Here is an 18,440-nt window from a genome sequence, read left to right as displayed (position 1 = left end):
CACCCGCACAGGCTCAGCACACAGCGGGTGTGAACACCTGGGCAGCATCCGCACAGGCTCAGCACACAGCAGGTATGAACACCTGGGCTCTGGCCCTTCCTCACCAGAACCCCCTCCCTTCTTGCAAGGAGTGCGGCGGCAGCCACAGAGGACACTCAGTCCCTGCCCCTGCTCCCAGCCCGCCCAGAGCAGAGATGAGCTGAAAACCCCACTGTGTCTCCCACCTCCCCCAGCTCTGGGCTCCAAGCGGCCAGGATGCAAAGAACTAAATCCTTTGAGTGAAACAACCTTCAGTAACCTTTTCAGACAAACACGTCCTCCCCTCCCACCACTTGCTGGAAACCAGAGCTGCTGACACAGCCATGTGGGGACCTGTGGGGACTCCCTCTCCTTGAGCCGTGGCACACGCATCCCTCACACCCAGCCGCTCCCTGCCACTCTCCCTCTCAGAGGGAAGGGCCACCCAGATCTACCGCCACACTCTTCTTTTTTCCTTCGAGACAGGGCCTTGCTCTGTCACCCAGGCTGGAGTGCAGTGGTGTGATCACAGCCTTCCCAAGCCCCATTCTTAACACCCAAAAGCATTTATAAGAAGCTCAGTTCTCAGTGTTTAGGGAGACAGTGGGAGGGAGATCTGTCCAAAGGTGCTGAGTCCTGCACTGCCCGACAAGTATGAGATTTCTTGGGGCCCACCCAGCAAGTGTCCTGGGGCCATGTGCTGCCTGGAGGGGCTTCTGCTTCCATCTCTGACTCTGATCTGGAGGGGACTCCATCCCCTCCCTCTGCCAGTGCCTGGGACAGAGACAGCTGCTGTCGGAGATCTGCAGGGCCTAACATAAAGCAAGAAGCCGTGCTCATTAGGCCGGTGGCCAGCACTGCAGAGCGTGCAGAAGGAAACAAACTTCCACTAGAAGCTGCTGGCTGGGCAGGCAGGAAGGGTGCTCCATGGAGCTTGGAGCTTTGGCAGGGTCAGGGACCCCAAACATCGTGTGCACAGTGGCTAGGGCTCCAGCTCAGGAGGGCGCCCCCAGAATGCATGACCCGGATCAAGGCCCACAGGGCACACATGGCGTCAGCAGGACCCTGGAGAGGGGGCTTTCAGATAAAATCCAAACAGGGATGCATCTCCCAAAAAAGACCCATGGTTGGTCCTGGACAGCCAAGCCCTGCTCTCGGCACTCAGCCAGGACTGGTCCTCAAGCTGTGTTGACTGAAGGGCAGGCCGGATTAATGTTCATTCCAGAAGGAACCTGACAGCCAGCCCTTCTCAACAAACCATCTTCACATATGCTCCACGAGGCAGTCATTCCCCACGCGAGGGACTCCTGGCTGACTCCGTGTGATGCCCGGGGAGGTGAGCTGCTGACTTCCTGTCGTCTTGAGTTAGAGAGGACTCCAGGCTACCCCATGACAGCATCATCGGGCACTTGCAGGCAGGTATGTTTTGGCGAGGGCTGGTGAAGGGTAGGACGGCCATGGGCATGCAGCCATCCCATCCAAGTGTCATGGCAGGAAGAAACAAAGGTTGAGAACCACAGCACTAGATGTCTGGGTTGGGGGACACATGCCATTGTGACCTGGATTCTGGTGCCTGGGGTGGGCACAACCAGGTTCGCGCCTTGTTCCAGGAAGCTGTATGTAGCAGGCCTGTTGCTGGCTGGGTTTGCTGCTCTTAAGGACGCAGCTGCACTGGAATTTGGGGTCCCCTCATCCCCCACCAGGAGTTCAAACCCCTGTGCCTTCTGTGTCCTCTGTCCCACACTGCCCCCTGGAGGAGGGATGAAGGATGGTGCTGAAGGGCACAAGAGGTAGACATTTTCATCCACCTTCACCTCCTCTTTCTGGCCGACAGAACGCTGATTTTGTTCGAGGCAGCAGAATGCTTGTCCCCAGGGACAAGTCTTGCTTCATTGTATAAGTCAGTGATGATGGCCCTGTACCCCTGTGCCAGGCCCTTTCTTGCCCAGGCTCCTTTGCAGCTAGGGGCCATTGACCCAATTTCAGGCAATGAAGTGTAAGGGCAAGTTTTGGGGGGATGCTTCTGGGAGAGCTTTTGCTTCTTAACAAAAGAGAAGTGTGTGAAAGGAGAGTTCTCTTAGGTCCACCCTCACTTTCTTTCATGCTGGAGTGCAGACATGGTGGCCGGTGCTGCAGCAGCCATCCTGCAACTATGTAGCACCAAGTTAACATGGAGGATGGTGGGCAGAGAGAGGGAAAGAACCTGGGTCCTTGATGACCTCACCAAGCTACCAAGCCACCCTGAAACTGCCTCTGCCCAGGGTCCTTGTGAAGTAACAATGGCTGTATTTGTGGTTTCGTTGAATTCTGTTACTTGCAGCCAAACACATCAGGGAAGCACTGAGGGTAAAACACCATGTGAGCATGGGTAAAACACTTAGCACAATGCCCAGCCTATGGTAACTGCCCATAATGGTGGTTGTTATTACTGTCATGTGCATCTACGAGTGTGCACAAGTTGCTAACTCGTGTGGGCACTTATGGTTGAATATGGAGGTGTGATGTGCAGGTGACCTCGGTTCAAAATGTGATTCAAGTCCTGTCCTGTTACTTGGCCCAGGCACTGGGGCCACTCCCTCGACCTTGCTGAGATGCAGTTTCCTTAACTACATGGGGAGGCAATGACTTGCATGGGTCTAAGCTGGCAGTTGGCATTGCCAACCTCGCAGTCACCCAGAGGTAGGACAAGAATACTGGTTCCACCTGACAGATGGGGAAGCTGAGGCTTAGACAGTGTAAGTGAAATGCCCACATTTAGAGCCAAGAAGTGGTGATGCTAAGACTTGAACCATGTGGCCTCACACAGAACCTGTGTCTGCAGAGCTGTGTGTGAGTGTGTGTATGTGCAGGAGTGTGTGTGCAGGAGTGTGTGTGCCGGGGTCTGTGTGCAGGGTGTGTGTACATGTGTGCAGCAGTGCATGTGAACATGTGTGCAGGGGTCTGTGTGCAGGGTGTGTGCACATGCAAAGTCACTTAGGTCAGTGTGTATGAAACCCAGGGCATTCTGGACAAACCCTGATGACTCTGTCTAGAGGGAGGGTCTCTCCTTAGCCCTCAGAGGTGCAGTTGGGCCTCCCTCACCCTAATCTTTACTGGCTTTCCCAGACTCCTGGGCTCCAGCAGGACTGCCTCAGTTGCAGTGGCTCTCTCTGGCTCTCCAGGGCCCTAGCACTCCACAGTGGCTGCCTCCTGCTCCCTTCTCCAAAACAACATCAGCAGCAGTTCCCAAGGGGTGAGCCACCTCCCTCTTGTTTACCACTTGCATGGCCCCCCGCCCTGCAGAGCTAGCTCCAGGCTGCCATCAGCAGGTTGTTTTCCAGGCCCTGGTCCTTTCCCCTCCTGGCACCTTTGAGGCCCAGCCAGAGGGCAGCTACTCTCAGGAGAGTTTCCTTTTCCCTTGAGACCAGGACCCACCAAGTCAAGGGGTGCTTTCCAGGCTTCCCCAGTTGGGTCCAGCCTGGCAGGTGGGGAGGGGATGGTGCTGAGTGAGAGAGAAGGAAAGTGAAGGGAGTCCGAAGCTCCTAGAGACTGTCCCAGGCTCCTTGCCCCAACCTCACCCCCTTCCTTGTCTGAGCAGATCTTTCAGGCTTCTCTGAAGACAGGGGTCCACTGGGACTTCAAGCCTGGGCCCAGAGGTTTTCCAGTCACAGCTGAGAAACTCCTGTTCTCACTTCCCCCTAAAGGGCTCCTTTCTCCACCCCGTGCCCCTTGTCCTCACCTCCTCTTCTGCATCTGCGGTGAGAGACAGACAGGTTCCACACCCCTTCCCCATTTGGAGCCTGAGGCAGCCCCGCCTCCTGGGCCCATCCGTCCCCTCCAGACCCTAAGCCACAAGCTTTACCTCCACGATGTTCTCAGCGCAAACCCGCCGTCCTTTCCTACTGTCCTCCCGCAGGGAGTCTTTGATCCAGCTTGGGCCTTGAGCCAAAAAATCATTCAAAGAAAGTACAGCCAAGGAGAGGGAAACATTGTCTTCTGATGGGAGAAAGCCCGACGCTGTCACACGCCAGGGCCATCGGCTCTCACCCAGGAACTTGGGGGAGGACTTTCTGGGAGGTAGGGTGGGGCCAGGGGCTGAGGCAGAAGGAGACGGTTATAGCAAAGGTCTTGGGGCCCAACAGACCAAGGTGCAGAGACCAGCTTTGTTCTTGCCGAGGCCTCGAGCAAGCGCCCAGCCTCTTGGGAGCCGTGACCTTGCAGGGTTGAGTGCCATGGAGACCTGGCATGCAGCAGGCCCCGGCTAGAAGGACCTCCTGAGGTCTCTGATGTTTTCCACAGCTCACAAAGGTGTTTGGGCGGGAACAGCACCAGCTGGAGCCTCTTACAGGACAGGAGACCGAGCAGAGGCCCTGGGAGGGGTGATCTGTCTAACGTCACACAGCAACTGGATGCCCTTGGCTCTGCCTGCGTCCCCAGCAGTCCTGGCCTGTAGGAGACATGACAGTCAGAGACTCTGGAGTGTGTGCTCTGAGAAGGTGATATGCTCTGAGAAGGTGAGCCTCACCTTCTCAGCCCCCAGTTGGGGAAACTGAGGCCCAGAGTGGGAACTCCCATGGCCGTGTGACCCTTGTAAGAGGAACACGGGCAAGAAGGCACAGGCCCTGCTTCTCCCTGCGTTGCGTCCCTCTAAACCAAATAGCTGATGCTCACCGCACCAGACACTTTGTACTTGAGGCTTTCAAGACATGGTCAGATTTGATTTTTACAACAAACTAATAAACAAGGTAGGTGCCTTTATTAACCCTCATTTACAGATGAGTAAGGTGGGGCACAGAGGGGACAAGTGACAGACTGAAAGTCATGCTGCAGATACACAGTCGAGCTGGACTTGAAACCCACGGTGCCTGACTCCAGCACCCATGGCTGTGGCTCCAGTGAGGACAGAGAAGCTGACCTAGTCCTCCATTCTCTGCTTACTCCCTGAACGCCTGGGCTGGGGGAAGGATGTCCAGAGCACCGCCTGCCAGGCTTCTTGTGCGGTGTGCCTGGTGCATGGTGGGTGCCTGGTGCCCGGTGGGTGCCTGCTGAACGTGGCGCTGTGCTGAGTGAGGCGGGCTCAGCAATCGCACTAGCACAGGGCACTCGGGCCAAGACCCCTGTGGGAGAAACAGAGGCGGGGAGGGTCCTTTGGCTGGGCGGACACACTCAGGCACTCACAACAGTGCGTCACCGTGGGCCACGAAGTCAAGGGCAAACTCTTTACCTCTGCTGTTGCTATGGGAAGAGCGCCAGCTCTGGGTTTCAAGCCCCTCTGCCTGAGTGGAAGGACAAGTGTGGGCGTCTGTGAGGATGCTGGGACCACTCAGGGCAATTTGAAAGGAGCAGAAGAGCGAACAACACCAGGGAAGACTCTGGTCAGGAAAACCAGCCAGGAGTAGTGGGAGGAGAAGCCGCGGGGGCTGCGGTCAGGAGTGGCTTCCTCCAGGCACTGGTCCTGGCCTGGCGTGGTGGTGACCACAGGGGAGACTCCTTCTCATGCCACGACCTGGGCGCCTCCCCTTTCTCCTGGCTGCAGTCCTTCCCTGGCCTCTGGAGTGTGCTCCGAACACCTACCCCATCACCTGTCCCCTGAGATCTCTCTAGGGAGCTGGATGTGCCTGGGGGGAGTGGCTTCTTTGGCCCCCACCCAATCCTGTCGCTTTTTGCAGCCACAGCAGTGCTCCACGCCACCCTCTGCCCTCCCCCTACTCTGTAAAAAGAGCTGTGGCCAGAGCACTCAAAGAGAGACCCTGCCCCACACGGGCACCAGAGCATGGGAGGAGGGAGCCGGTCCTTTGGCGTCCGGCCCTGAGCCTGTGGAGGTTGCCTGGGCAACAGCAGCCCATGGGAGGCAGGCCTGACAACACCACGAGAGGCTGCCCAGCCCCCTCCATCCCTCCCTGCTCCCAGGGAGGTGTGGCACCTGGGTGTGTGCATGGTGCGTGTCTGTGTGTACACACGTGAGCCTGCAGTCTGGGTGCGGCTGGCCATGGGTTCCGCAGAGCTAGTCACCAATGGCCTCACTGAGCAGAGAAGGGCGGGATGCCCACAGGCTGGGTGCTTAAAGCTCCCTCAAAGTTTTTGGGCGTGGAGACTCACGCCTGTAATCCCAGCACTTTGGGAAGCTGAGGCAGATGGATCACGAGGTCAGGAGCTCGAGACCGGCCTGACTAACATGGTGAAAGCCCAACTCTACTAAAAATACAGAAATTAGCCAAGTATGGTGGCACACACCTGTAATCCCAGCTACTCAGGAGGCTGAGGCAGGAGAATCACTTGAACCCAGGAGGCAGAGGTTGCAGTGAGCCAAGACTGTGCCACTGCACTCCAGCCTGGGTGACAGAGTGAGACTCTGTCTCAACAAAAAAAAAAAAAAAAAAAAAAAGAGAGAGAGAGAGATAGAAATGCAAGGTTCTGAGTCATTTTGAAATTATTTGAGTTGCTGGATTTTTCTTTCTTGGACCACAGACCCTGAGAGATAAGAACTGGGCCTTCAGGTTCAGAAGAGCACCAGCCACACAGTAGGTGATCAGAAAATGTGTCCTGACCCCTGCCCACAGGCATGATGGTCCAGGCCTCAGCCACAGGCCACGTGGTGTTTGGGGGCACCACGGCCGTGGGCCAAGGCCTTTGCTTGTGGGTGGACAGGGAGCTGTGCTGGGCCTCCAGAACCCACCATGCTCCCTAGAAAAAAAGGAGTCCACGTGCAGGGTGTGACCTTTATCTCCCCACAGAGACAGAATGTGTCAGCAGAAGGTGAGCAGTGGAGCCAACCTGAGCTGGTCACTGTGGGCCTTGGGAATCCAGGCCTTGGGTCTCACCCTGCTGGTCCCAAGGCCTGGGTGGGGCAGGCAAGGTGTCAAGAGTTGTTCAGGACACCCGGACGGTTCGCCTGACTTTGCAAGAACAGAGGCTCGGCTGGGACACGGACACCCATCAACCCTCCCTCAGTAGCCTCTTTCCGGTCTCTGCTGGGCCTTGTTGACTGTGATCAACAACTTCTACTTTTCTGTTGGGGAAAGTGAGGCACAGAGAAATCACGCAGTGCCCTAGCAGCAGGGCTGAAATTCAGCGGGACTGTGGGCCCAGCCAGGAAGCTACTGGCCACTCTACCAGGCACTCCTGGTAGCCCGGCTCTCGGAGAACTGGGAGACGGGGTGGGCCTGGCCAGAGCAAGGGAAGGGTCGCCGCAGCTCCAGCCCCACCCAGACAAGCCTCCACTTCCTGAGCTGGCCGCCAGGACAGGCTGGGCTCCCAAAATCCTTCCTAAAAAGGAATCAGGCTGTGGTGGCCCACACTATTTTTAGATAATTGTGTTGAAAAATCCCAAGGCACATGTAGCATCATGCATTTTTTTTATTCAGGAAGAAAAAAGAAAGGGACCTCCTCACTCTTCTCCTCACGGCCACGGCCTGCCGGAAACAGGTCATGCCTCTGGAGGGACCTCGCACCTGTCCATCCCCGGAGGGGCAGTAGCCTGGGCCCTGCAGCTACCCAGCCCTGGGGGTTAGCGCCTTGGGGTTTCTGGCTAGAAGCAGGGCTCACCTTGGTCTCCTCCTAAGCCTGGAGCTCTCAGGGGGTGCAAGGCACATGGGGATCCCCCACATTGCAAGTGGGGAGACTGAGGCCAGGCTGTCCTCATCTCCATTTCCAGGCCTTTTTTAAAAAAACAAACAAAAAAACCAAAAAGACAGCTTTATGAAGATGTGATTGGCATGTGGTAAAGTGCAAGCATTTAAAGTATACAGTTCAATATGTTTTGACATTTGTATCTATCCATGAAGCCATCGCCACAATTAAGATAGGGATCACATCCACCACCCTCAAAATGTCCTTATCACCTTTGAAACTCCTCCCCCTGGCCCCCCTCCACCCCCAAGGCTCCTTGTCCCAGGCAATCATGGGTCTGCTTTCCATCACTCTAGATTAGTCCACATTTTCTAGAGTTTTCTATAAATGGAATCACACAGCACTTTCTTTTTTGACTGGCTCCTCCAACTCGTCACCACTATCCGGAGATTCACTCATGTTGTTGCAGGCACCAAGCCCCTCGTATGAAATAGATCACAATTTGCTTCTCCTTTGATCTATTGGTGGACATTTGGATTGTGATCAGTTTTTGGCTATTACAAATAAAGCTGCTATAATCATTTGCGGAGAAGTCGTTGTATTTTATATCTGTACATATATTTCCTTTTCTCTGGGGTACATACTAAGAGAGGAATTCCTGGATAATTCTATGTTTAACTTTTTAAGAAACTGCCAAACCGTTTTCCAAAGCGGCTGTACCATTTTACATTCCCACCAGCAACATATGAGGGTTCCAATTTCCCCACGTCCTCACAAACATTTGTTATTGTCTGTCTTTTTGATTATAGACATTCTAGTGGGTGTGAGGTGGTATCTCTTGGAGTTTTGACTTGCATTTCCCTAGTGAGTAATGACGTTGAACATTTTTTCTTGTGTTTGCTGGCCTAGACCTTACTTAAAAAAAATAAACTATTAAGTTTGGGATAATTTTAGAACACTGAAAAGTTGCAAAGATAACATACAGAATTCCCACTTACTCTTCACTCGGTTTCCCCTAATATAACCCTTTATGTTACCTGGTACATTTGTGCCAACAAAGGAACTGACATCAGTACATTACTAGTAACCAAACTCCAGACTTTATTTAGATGTCAGCAGCTTATAATACGAATGTGCCTGATATGATTTGGCTGTGTCCTCACCCAAATCTCATCTTGAATTGTAGTTCCCATAATCCCTACATGTTGTGGGAGGGACCAGATGGGAGGTAATTGAATCATGGGGGTGGTTACCCTCATGCTGTTCTTATGATAGTGAGTTCTCATGAGATCTGATGGTTTTATAAGGGGTTTTTTTTCCCCTCTTTTTACTTGGCACTTCTTCCTGCTGCCGTGTGAAGAAGGACATGTTTGCCTCCCCTTCCTCCATGAATGTAAGTTTCCTGAGGCCTCTCCAGTCGTGCTGAACTGTGAGTCAATTAAACCTGTTTTCTTTATCAATTACCTAGTCTCGGGTATGTCTTTATTGGCTGCATGACGACGTACTAATACAGTGCCTTTCCCATCCAGGACCCTGTACCACCTAATATTTAGTTATGTCTTCGTGGGCTTCTTAAACTTTTCTTTCTTCATGCTGTTGATAGTTTTGAGGGGTATTGGTCAGATATGGTGTGATCCAACTGCGCTGTTACCTGTTTCTGATGGTGTGATCCAACTGCACTTTGTTACCTGTTTCTGATAGTGGGATCTGACTGCACTTTGCACTCATGGGGGCACCGTCTGGCAAGGTGAGTTTGTCAGGGAGAGGCCGTAGCCCTCCCTACCGCTAATGATTGGCTACCATACACAGGTTCCAGGCAGAGTCTAGCTACTGGAGCCAACCAGCGTGGCTTCAGCCAGTTAACAGACCACTTCTTGGCATCATGAGGATTAACTGAGTGAGCCCATGGAAAATGCACAAACTAAGCCCTCAATAAATATAGCCCAATGAACTGCCATTCTGCCTATCCTAATTCTATCCTAAGATAGATAATCAGAGATGTTGGGGAAAAAAATGAGCATGTGAGTGGTTAGGAGTGTGGATTCTGAAGTCAGGTGACCTGGTTCAAGGCTTGCTGTAGTATCACCCAAACTTGGGCAAGTTTCTTCATCTTCTGAAGAGGGCTTCATTTCTCACCTGGACCTGTATCACTAATAATTGTATCCATATCATAGGATTGTCATGAGGATTAGAGGAGTTAATACATGTCGAATGATTGGTACATAATAAATGCTCAATAATTGTGAGCTGGCATTAATTTATTCCATCGTATGTAGTATGACAATGTGAAACCACTGAAATCATTGACAATAGAGAATGGGTTAAACAGTCTGCAGTGCATCCATGTGAGGGGTGGTTATGCCGTCTCTAAGTTATCTAGAAAGAGTTTTAACAACAAGAGAATATTAAGTGAAAAGATCCATAGTGTTATAGATAGTATGATTTTACTTCATTAAATATGTATACTTGGCTGGGTGCGGTGGCTCATGCCTGTAAATCCCAGCACTTTGGGAGGCCGAGACAGGTGGATCATGAGGTCAGGAGATCAAGACCATCCTGGCTAACATGGTGAAACTCCGTCTCTACTAAAAATGCAAAAAATTAGCTGGGCATGGTGGCGGGCACCTGTAATCCTAGCTAGTGGGGAGGCTGCGGCAGGAGGATCACTTGAACCCGGGAGGCAGAGGTTGCAGTGAGCCAAGATCATGCCACTGCACCACAGCCTGGCGACAGTGTGAGACTCTGTCTAAAAAAGAAGAAAAAAAAATCTATATGCGTGGGAAAATGCTGGAAGGCAATAGGCCAAAATGCTGAGAAGGTGAGCACTAAACAGTGGAATTTAATGATCTTCGTCTTCATATTTCTGAAATTGTCCCCATGGTGAGTATGGTAAGTGAAGTGATGGTCCCCAAAGATGTCTGCATCCTAATCTCTGGAACCTGTGAAGACGGTCACTTACCTGCAAAAGGGAGTTTGCAGATGCAGTTTGATGAGGGATCTTCAGACAGGGAGAGTGTCTTGGATTATCCAGGTAAGACCAATGTAGTCAGGAGGCTGTTACAAGTGAAAGAGGGAGACAGGAGGGTCAGAGGCAGAGAAGGAGGTGTCACAGAGATCACTCTGCAGCAGAGGTCAGAGTGACGCCACTGCTGGCTGTGAATATGACCATGAGCCAAGCGCACCCCCGAAAAACTGGAAAGGGCAAGGCTTGATGTCTTTCCTAGTACTTCCAGAAGGAACAGCCCTGCCATCACTTTGTCTTTTGCCCCACGAGACCCGTTTTAGACTTCTGACTCCCAGAACTACACGGAAGACAGGAAATGCGCGTTGTTTTATCGGGGGCAGTGGATACTGCTCGGGTGATGGGTGCACCAAAATCTCACAAATCACCACTAAAGAACTTACTCATGTAACCAAACACTGTGTTCTCCAATAATCTATGAAAATAAAAAATTAAAATTCTATAGAATTTGAAGAACAAAATGTAAATCTGCATAAATCTGTTAATACAGGATATAAAATGATATAATTTTAATATTAATAGCTGAAAATATAAAGAGTTTTATATTCAATTGAAGTTGTTATGAGATTAAAGTATATTGTTATGACTTAAAAAAGAAAGAAAGAAATGTGTGTTGTTCTAAGCCACTACATTTGTGGCAATTTGTTACAGCAGCAACAAGCAGCTGATACAGTGGGTGTAGGTTTTATGATCACAAAGAAAAAAAAAAAAAAAAAAAAGGCCGCCAAGTGCAGTGGCTCATGCCTGTAATCCCAGCACTTCAGGAGGCTGAGGCAGGCAGATCACCTGAAGTCAGGAGTTTGAGACCAGCCTGACCAACATGGTGAAACCCTGTCTCTACTAAATAAAATAAAATTAAAAAATAGCCGGGCGTGATGGCGCATGCCTGTAATCCCAGCCACTCAGGAGGCTGAGGCAGGAGAATCGCTTGAACCCGGGAGGCAGAGGTTGCAGTGAGTTGAGATCACACTACCGCACTCCAGCCTGGGCAACAAGAGCAAAACTCCATCTCAAAAAAAAAAAAAAAAAGGGGGGGCCATGGGTGAACTGGCTTCATTTCTACACAGGAGCTCTGTCCATCTGCCAGTGCAGACAGGCACAGCCCAGATCCAAAGGACAAGCTGGCTCAAGATTTTGAAAGCAATGAAGTGAAATTTGAAGTTGAAATTTTTGAAGTGAAATTATGAAGTTGAAACCTGAGAATCTGAAAACACTGGACTGAAAAGTCTCATTGTGTCTGAGCTCTGTCCCTTTCTTATTTAATCTTGTTTCTAAAACTGTTGCATAGGCCAGGCACAATGACTCACACCTGTTATCCCAGACCTTTGAGAGGCTGAGGGGACCGGATCACTTGAGCCTAGGAATTGGCGACCAGCCTGGGCAACATGGCGAAACTCCGTCTCTGCAAAAAATTAGTGGGGCTTGGCATCTGTAGTCCCGGCTACTCAGGAGGCTGAGGTGGGAGGATCACTTGAGCCTGAGAGATGGAGGCTGCAGTGAACTGAGCTCGTGCCACTGTACTCCAGCCTGAGTGACAGAGTGAGACCCTGTCTCAAATAGAACAAAAAGAAAGAAACAAACAAAAAACAACCAAAACTGCTATATAAAAATATTTGTAAAAATCAACACAGTTACCTTTGGACAACATATTAAAGAAAGAAACTCTGGTGGCCGGGCATGGTGGCTCAAGCCTGTAATCCCAGCACTTTGGGAGGCCGAGACGGGTGGATCACGAGGTCAGGAGATCGAGACCATCCTGGCTAACACGGTGAAACCCCATCTCTACTGAAAATGCAAAAAAACAAAACTAGCTGGGCGAGGTGGCGGGTGCCTGTAGTCCCAGCTACTCGGGAGGCTGAGGCAGGAGAATGGTGTGAACCCGGGAGGCGGAGCTTGCAGTGAGCTGAGATCCGGCCACTGCACTCCATCCCGGGCGACAGAGCAAGACTCCGTCTCAAAAAAAAAAAAAAAAAGAAACTCTGGAGAGAATTTAGAGTTGGTCCCGTATTTGCAGATTACAGGATGCTCTTCCCTCTTCACGTGGTCTGGTCCTTGCTGGCAATGTGAGGACAGGCCAGCCCTTTTGCAAACTGGCTGGTCCTAGTCATGTAGTAGAAAGTGGCAGAACCTGAAGCTTTTGGGCTTCTGCTCACGATCCTTCTTAAAAGTGGAGAACCCCAGAGTCCTCCAGGGTGGCACCTTCTTGTCACTCCATGTTACTGTCTCACAGGGGTGTCCCCGACCATCCCATCTAAAGTAACCCTCCACCTGTCACTTAAAATTTGCTCTCATCATCAAGCTGGTAATTCTTATTTATTTACCCCCTGTTTGGAGTCTGTCTCCCCAGTCCCCAATAAGACCGCCAGCTCCCCAGGCCAGGTACCTGTGTCTGGTCAGGGGTCCTCAATATACCATGGCTGAACACAGGCAGGAAGGCCTCACTGCCACCTGGGTGGAGGTTTCAGGCTGGGCTGGGTGCCCAGGAAGCCTCTGTGGGCTTGGGGAGGTCACCTTCCTGGTAGCTGTGCCTTTGTGGGTACAGCTAATCTCAGGCTGGAAACCCTGACCTCCTGCCACGTCCAGAACAGGAGCCACATCAGGTGGGGCTGGGCTCTGGTCAGCCATGTGCTTGCGTTTTACACACCCTCTGAATCTTTACAACTGTCTTGTTCTCCCCATTTCACAGATGAGGAAATCGAGGCTCAGAGAGGACTAGTGACTCGCCTAAGGCTCCTAGGAGAGTGGGTGGCCAGGCCACGATTCAAGCTCTAGCCCAGGAGGCCCACAGTCCGAGCCCTTGGGCACAGGCACCACTCAGGCAGCGGCAGATGGGAGCCAAGTGGGACAGGGCTGCATGACCCTCCTCAGGCCTTGGCCGGACCCGGGGCCTGAGGATGACCCTATGGGGTCAAGGAGGCAGAGTCAAGGGTGGTGGCGGTCACAGAGGGCCCCAGCTGTGCCCATGCTGACCAGGCCCCTCACCTCCTCCTCCATGCGGAGCGGGACTCGGACTCCGCCTCAGCTGCAGATAGCTCTGCCCTTCCTGCCCTGCTTCAGGGACCCCTCAGCACGTCGCAGCAGCCACTCACCCCTCGCCTGAGGGTGCAAGAAAGAAGGAAAGCCTTTACGGTGCACCCCGGGGTCCAGGCTCCATGCCCTGTCCAGGTTGACCTCTGTTAATATCCCCAAAAGCCCGTAAGGGAAGTTACTCCCCCTCCGTAGAGACGAGGAGACAGAGTGCTTCCCCATCAGAGGTGACAGGGCCAGGCAGAACTGGGATTCCAGCCAGATCTGTGTGACCCACAGCCCAGTGGTCACCAGGAAACCCTATTGTCCTCAGGGGGTCAAGAGCCAAACAGCAGGAGATGAGGGAGTCGAGGAGGGTGGTGGTGGCTGTGGGTGGCCCAGAGGGTCAGCAGGAGCTGCTGGCTCTAGGCGGACCTGCAGAAGGTGCTCCACCACCTTCCTGCCACCTCCCCATAGTCAGCTCCACTCGGGGACTGAGTACCCAGGAGGAACCCTGCCCGCAGGCCTGGCCCTGAGGCTCTGTGTGGTGGTCCTGAGGGGCGGTGGCGCTGGTGTCCCCTGCCTGGCATACACCACCCCTGACAGCTGCCTGCAGACTCACATCTCAGCCCGGAAGGCAGGCTGGGCAGGGGTGACTGTCCCCATCTGATTCTGGGTCCGGGGGAGGGACAGTGGCACAGTGAGGATCACCCCTGGCAGGTGCAGAGCTGGAGTGGGTCCCCTAGGGCGTGACCGTGAGGGAGGGCCTCAGCCTGGCCCCCAAAAGACCTTCAGGAGGAGCACATGGCTGTCTGAAATGGTGCAGGATGTCCTTTTTCTGCTCCTATCCGGCCGCAGCGTGGGCAGGGGCAGCAGGAAACGCGTGACCACGAATGTGGGAGGAAGGCTAGTGGCAGGAGCGGCTGCAGCCCTGAGGCTCAGCCCTGGGGCTCGGCCCATTTTCCTGTGTGGGGTCCTCAGGCCCAGTGCGGTTGCTACTGCCCGCCTCCCCCAGAGGACTCTGGCCAGGCCTCAAAGGTTTGTGGTCAAGTGTGTGGCTGCTTCTGGAGTAGGCAGGATGGATGGGGCAGGCAGAGGCCAGGGGAGGGATAGGAGCAGCCACCTGGCCCAGTGCCCAAGGCACTGTTGACGGAACTTCAATGGGAGTGATGTCCCCACACTGGGCAATGCGCACCCTGTCAGCCTTGAGAGGTGGCTGGGGAGGAGCAGGAACGAAAAGGTGGAGATACGGAGAGAGGGGCCGAGTGGCGGGGGCTGAGCACTGGGAGGGTACGGGGGCACTGGAGGGAGACAGTGGCCAGAGTGGCTGACCCTGACCTGAAATGCCTTCAGTGGGGCTGGGTCACCCATTCCAGCCTGGAGCTGGCTGTGCTGCAGGGACCTGGGCTGGGGCTGGGGCAGCAGGTGACAGGCTGTTGACAGGCCCAGCGTGGACAGGGCAGAGGTGGAGAACTCCAAGGATGATGGGGAGGGTGCCTGGCAAAGGGGGCACTTCCTGAAGGCAGATGGTCCAGGCCTGCGATGATGACCATGTGGCCGCCAGGGCGATGCGTGGGGCCATCGGGAGGAGTCTGGGGTTGCTCCACGTGATCACAGACATGCCCACCTGTGCACGAGCGTGCACCTTCCCCCAGCCCATGACAACACGTAGGCGGCACGGAGGATAACGGGAGGCCTTGGTTCCCTCCCTTCCCCACCTGGGGAGGTCCCCACCCAGCCCTGAGGGTGAGCAGAGCCCTGGCCACAGCCCAGGGCCCAGGACCTGGAAGGAGGCAGAGGGACAGACAGACAGATGAGCCCATGGATCCTAAATGGGGCTGGGGATGGGAAGTGGCCTGCCCCGGCCCCCAGCCTGGCTCTGTCCTGAGATCCTCTTGGCTGGGGCAGGCAGCTCCTTCACAGAAGGGCCTGCTCCCTCCTCCGTCTCCTCCTTCCCTTCCTGGTCCATTTGCCACCCCACCCTGCCCGAAGTTGGCTCCCTGCTCAACGAGGAGTGGGTGCCCCTTCCCCAGGGCTCCCTGGCTTGGGGGTCCCCAGGCCTCTGCCTCCCTGCTGCTGCTCTGCGGAACCACCAGGCCTCCAGCCAAGGCAGCCCCCTCAGCTTCCCTCTCTCCCTCCTCACACCTGCCTCGCTGCTGCAAATACAAGGTGCTCAGCGAGGCCCGCCCTCAATATGGCCCCTTCCCCACCGGCCTCCCACCCAGCGCTCTCAGCTCCCCTCCGCAGCTACGCTCCTGAAAGAGACTTTACCTTTTCCTCCCCCTTGCGCCGGCTCCAACCTGCCTTGACCCCACCTAATTTGGCTTGGGCTGCAGTAAGAAAACCGCCACAGACAGGTGGCTTCAACAATGAACTTAATTTCTCATGGTCCTGGAGGCTCAAAGAACAAAGCAAAGGTTCCAGCCCATCTGGGTTCCTGCCAGGCTCCCTCCTGGCTTGCGGGTGGCCGCCTTCTCCATGTGTCCTGGCGTGGCTGAGTGTGAGCTCATTTGCACTTTGGAGTCTCTTCTGGTGAGGACACCAGTCCTACTGGGCCGGGGCCCTTCCCGATGACCTCACTTCACCCGAATTACCTCCTTAAGGGGCCTGCAGTCACACTGGGGCGGGGGTTCCACCCTATGAATCTGGGGGAGCAAAATTCCACCCCCAGCATGGCTCTGGTTAAGGTCACTGCCAACCTGCACACTGCCAGGCCCACGGCCAGCTCTCAGGCCACCCTGCTGGGGTCTCCGAACACTGAGAGAGCCCACCCACCTCCTCCAGGAAGCTCACCCTGCCTGCTCTCCGCCTCCCTCGCAGCTGCTCCTGCGCCTTCTTTCCTGATCTCTTCATTTCCCAGCCTGTAAACCCCGCCAGCCCCGGAGCTCAGCCCTGACCTCTTCCTCTTTGTCTACGCTTGTCCCGAGGTGGCCCCGTCAGGCCCATGGCTCCCAGCCCCACATCCCTGACACCTCCCACACTCTCGCCTCATCTCAGCCCAGCCAGCTGCCTCCGCCTCAGAGGCTCCACAGGCATTCTGTATTCAACCTGCCTGAAAGCAGACTCCTGCCTTCCCCAATCCTCCCCAACCTATTCTCCTGCCTCCTGGCGGTCAGTGCCACCCTTCCCGTAACTCAGGACAAGACCCCCACCCTCATCCCTGGCATCTCCCCTCCCTCACACCCAGCTCCATGTGTGAGCAGCCCCTCTTGGCTCTGTCTTCAGAATCTTCACAGTCCAGTGCTTCTCGCCACTTCCTCCACGCCCCTCGGTCTAAGCACCATGGTCACTGTGTGACGGCAGGAGCCTGACAGCCTCCCAGCTCCCACGCTGTGGCCTGCAGCATAATGTGCTCCCCCTGCCCCCCAAAGATGTCCACATCCTGAGCCCTGGAACCTGTGACTATTGTTGCCTTCCGTGACAGATGGGCCATGCAGTTGTGATTGAATGAAGGCTCTTGAGGTGGAGCAATGGCCCTGGACTATCCAGGGGGCCCAGTGCAACCAGCAGAGTCCTTAGAGGGAGGCAGGAGGTCAAAGGTGGAAGGTGACGCAGTGATGGAACAGAGGAAGGAAAGGCAATGTAAGGTGGCCACGAGCCAGGGCCGCAGGAAGCTTCCAGCTGCTGGAGAAGACAGGGATGCCCGTCCTCCTCCAGAGCCTGGGGAAGGAACTCAGCCCCACTGAAACCTTGATTTGTGACTTCTGACCTCCAAAACAAAGAGAATAAATTTGTGTTAAGACACTAAGTTTGCAGTCATTTAAAATTTAAAAATTTATTTTATTTGTAGAGACAGGGTCTTGCTCTCTCATGCAGGCTGGACTGCAGTGGCGTGACCACTCACTGCAGCCTCAACCTCCTGGGCTCAGGCAATCAGCCCATCTCAGCCTCCCAAGCAGCTGGGACTACAGGTGCATGCCACCAAACCTGGATACATACATATATATATAGGCAGGAGCCACCATGCCCAGACAGTTCATGGTAATTTGCTGCAACCACAGGTAATTAATATACACCGTTAGCATGATCCACAAGGCCCCACCCTGTGTGGCCCCTGTTAAACTTCTGACCTCTTCTCGTCCTTCACCACCTGACCATCCCCCTCCCCTCTGAGCCTTTGCACCTGCTGTTCCTGCTTCCTGAGATGTCCTTCTCCCAGATTACCTGCCTTTCTTCAGCCAGATGTTACCTTCTTAGCGAGGCTTCCCTAGTCACCCTCTAAAGGGCAGCCCTGCCACTCCCTACACCCCTTCCCTGGCTTCATCTTTCTCCATGCGTCACCCCACCTGCCATATTCCTCATCTGCCTTTTTCCTTCTACCAGAAGGTAGGTCCTAAGTGGATGCGGCATCTGTGTCACGCATTGCTGTGCCCTCAGTGCCTGGACTAAGCATCTGGCATGTTGTGAGCATTCCATAGATATTTGTTGGATGAATGAATGAGTGAATGAATGAATGAAATTTTACAGATGGGGAGACTAAGACCAGGGAACAGGAACCCCTTGCCTAAGTTAGGGTCAGCACTAGTCCTGGAATCAAACGAGGCATCTCCCGCATCTCACTGTCCAAAAACGCCTCCACTGGGCAGACCTGGGCACTTTTGAAAGGTTTATCCCTCAGGCCTGCCTCAATCTCAGTCCTGCCAGGTCATTCCATGATGACCCCAGGCAGGTGTCCTGCCCTCTTAGCATCTAGCGTCTGTGTCCTCATCTGTTAACGGATGGATGGTTGGATGGTTGGATGGATGGATGGATGGATGGTTGGATGGATGGATGGTTGGATGGATGGATGGATGGTTGGTTGGATGGTTGGATGGTTGGATGGTTGGATGGTTGGATGGTTGGATGG

General features: G+C 54.0%; 1 protein-coding gene across 2 annotated transcripts in view; it reads right to left on the bottom strand.

Moving 5' to 3' along the window:
- Window positions 1-18,440, bottom strand: part of TTC7B (tetratricopeptide repeat domain 7B) — a 296,302-nt gene that overhangs the window by 1,681 nt on the left and 276,181 nt on the right. The window contains exons 20-21 of one of the 2 annotated variants that reach the window (XM_023205447.1): window positions 10,526-10,620; window positions 9,891-9,942 (exon numbers count right to left, since the gene is read on the bottom strand). In XM_023205447.1, the coding sequence (XP_023061215.1) occupies window positions 10,567-10,620 (54 nt within the window). In that variant the 3' untranslated portion in view covers window positions 9,891-9,942; window positions 10,526-10,566. Of the gene's footprint in view, window positions 1-9,890; window positions 9,943-10,525; window positions 10,621-18,440 lie in introns of those variants that run through there. The other variant, XM_023205448.2, reaches the window with a different exon arrangement.

This window comes from Piliocolobus tephrosceles, chromosome 6, assembly GCF_002776525.5.
Source record: "Piliocolobus tephrosceles isolate RC106 chromosome 6, ASM277652v3, whole genome shotgun sequence".
Taxonomy (NCBI): domain Eukaryota; kingdom Metazoa; phylum Chordata; class Mammalia; order Primates; family Cercopithecidae; genus Piliocolobus; species Piliocolobus tephrosceles.
Note: the sequence above shows the minus strand (reverse complement) of the source record. Positions and strands in the feature narration are given on the sequence as shown.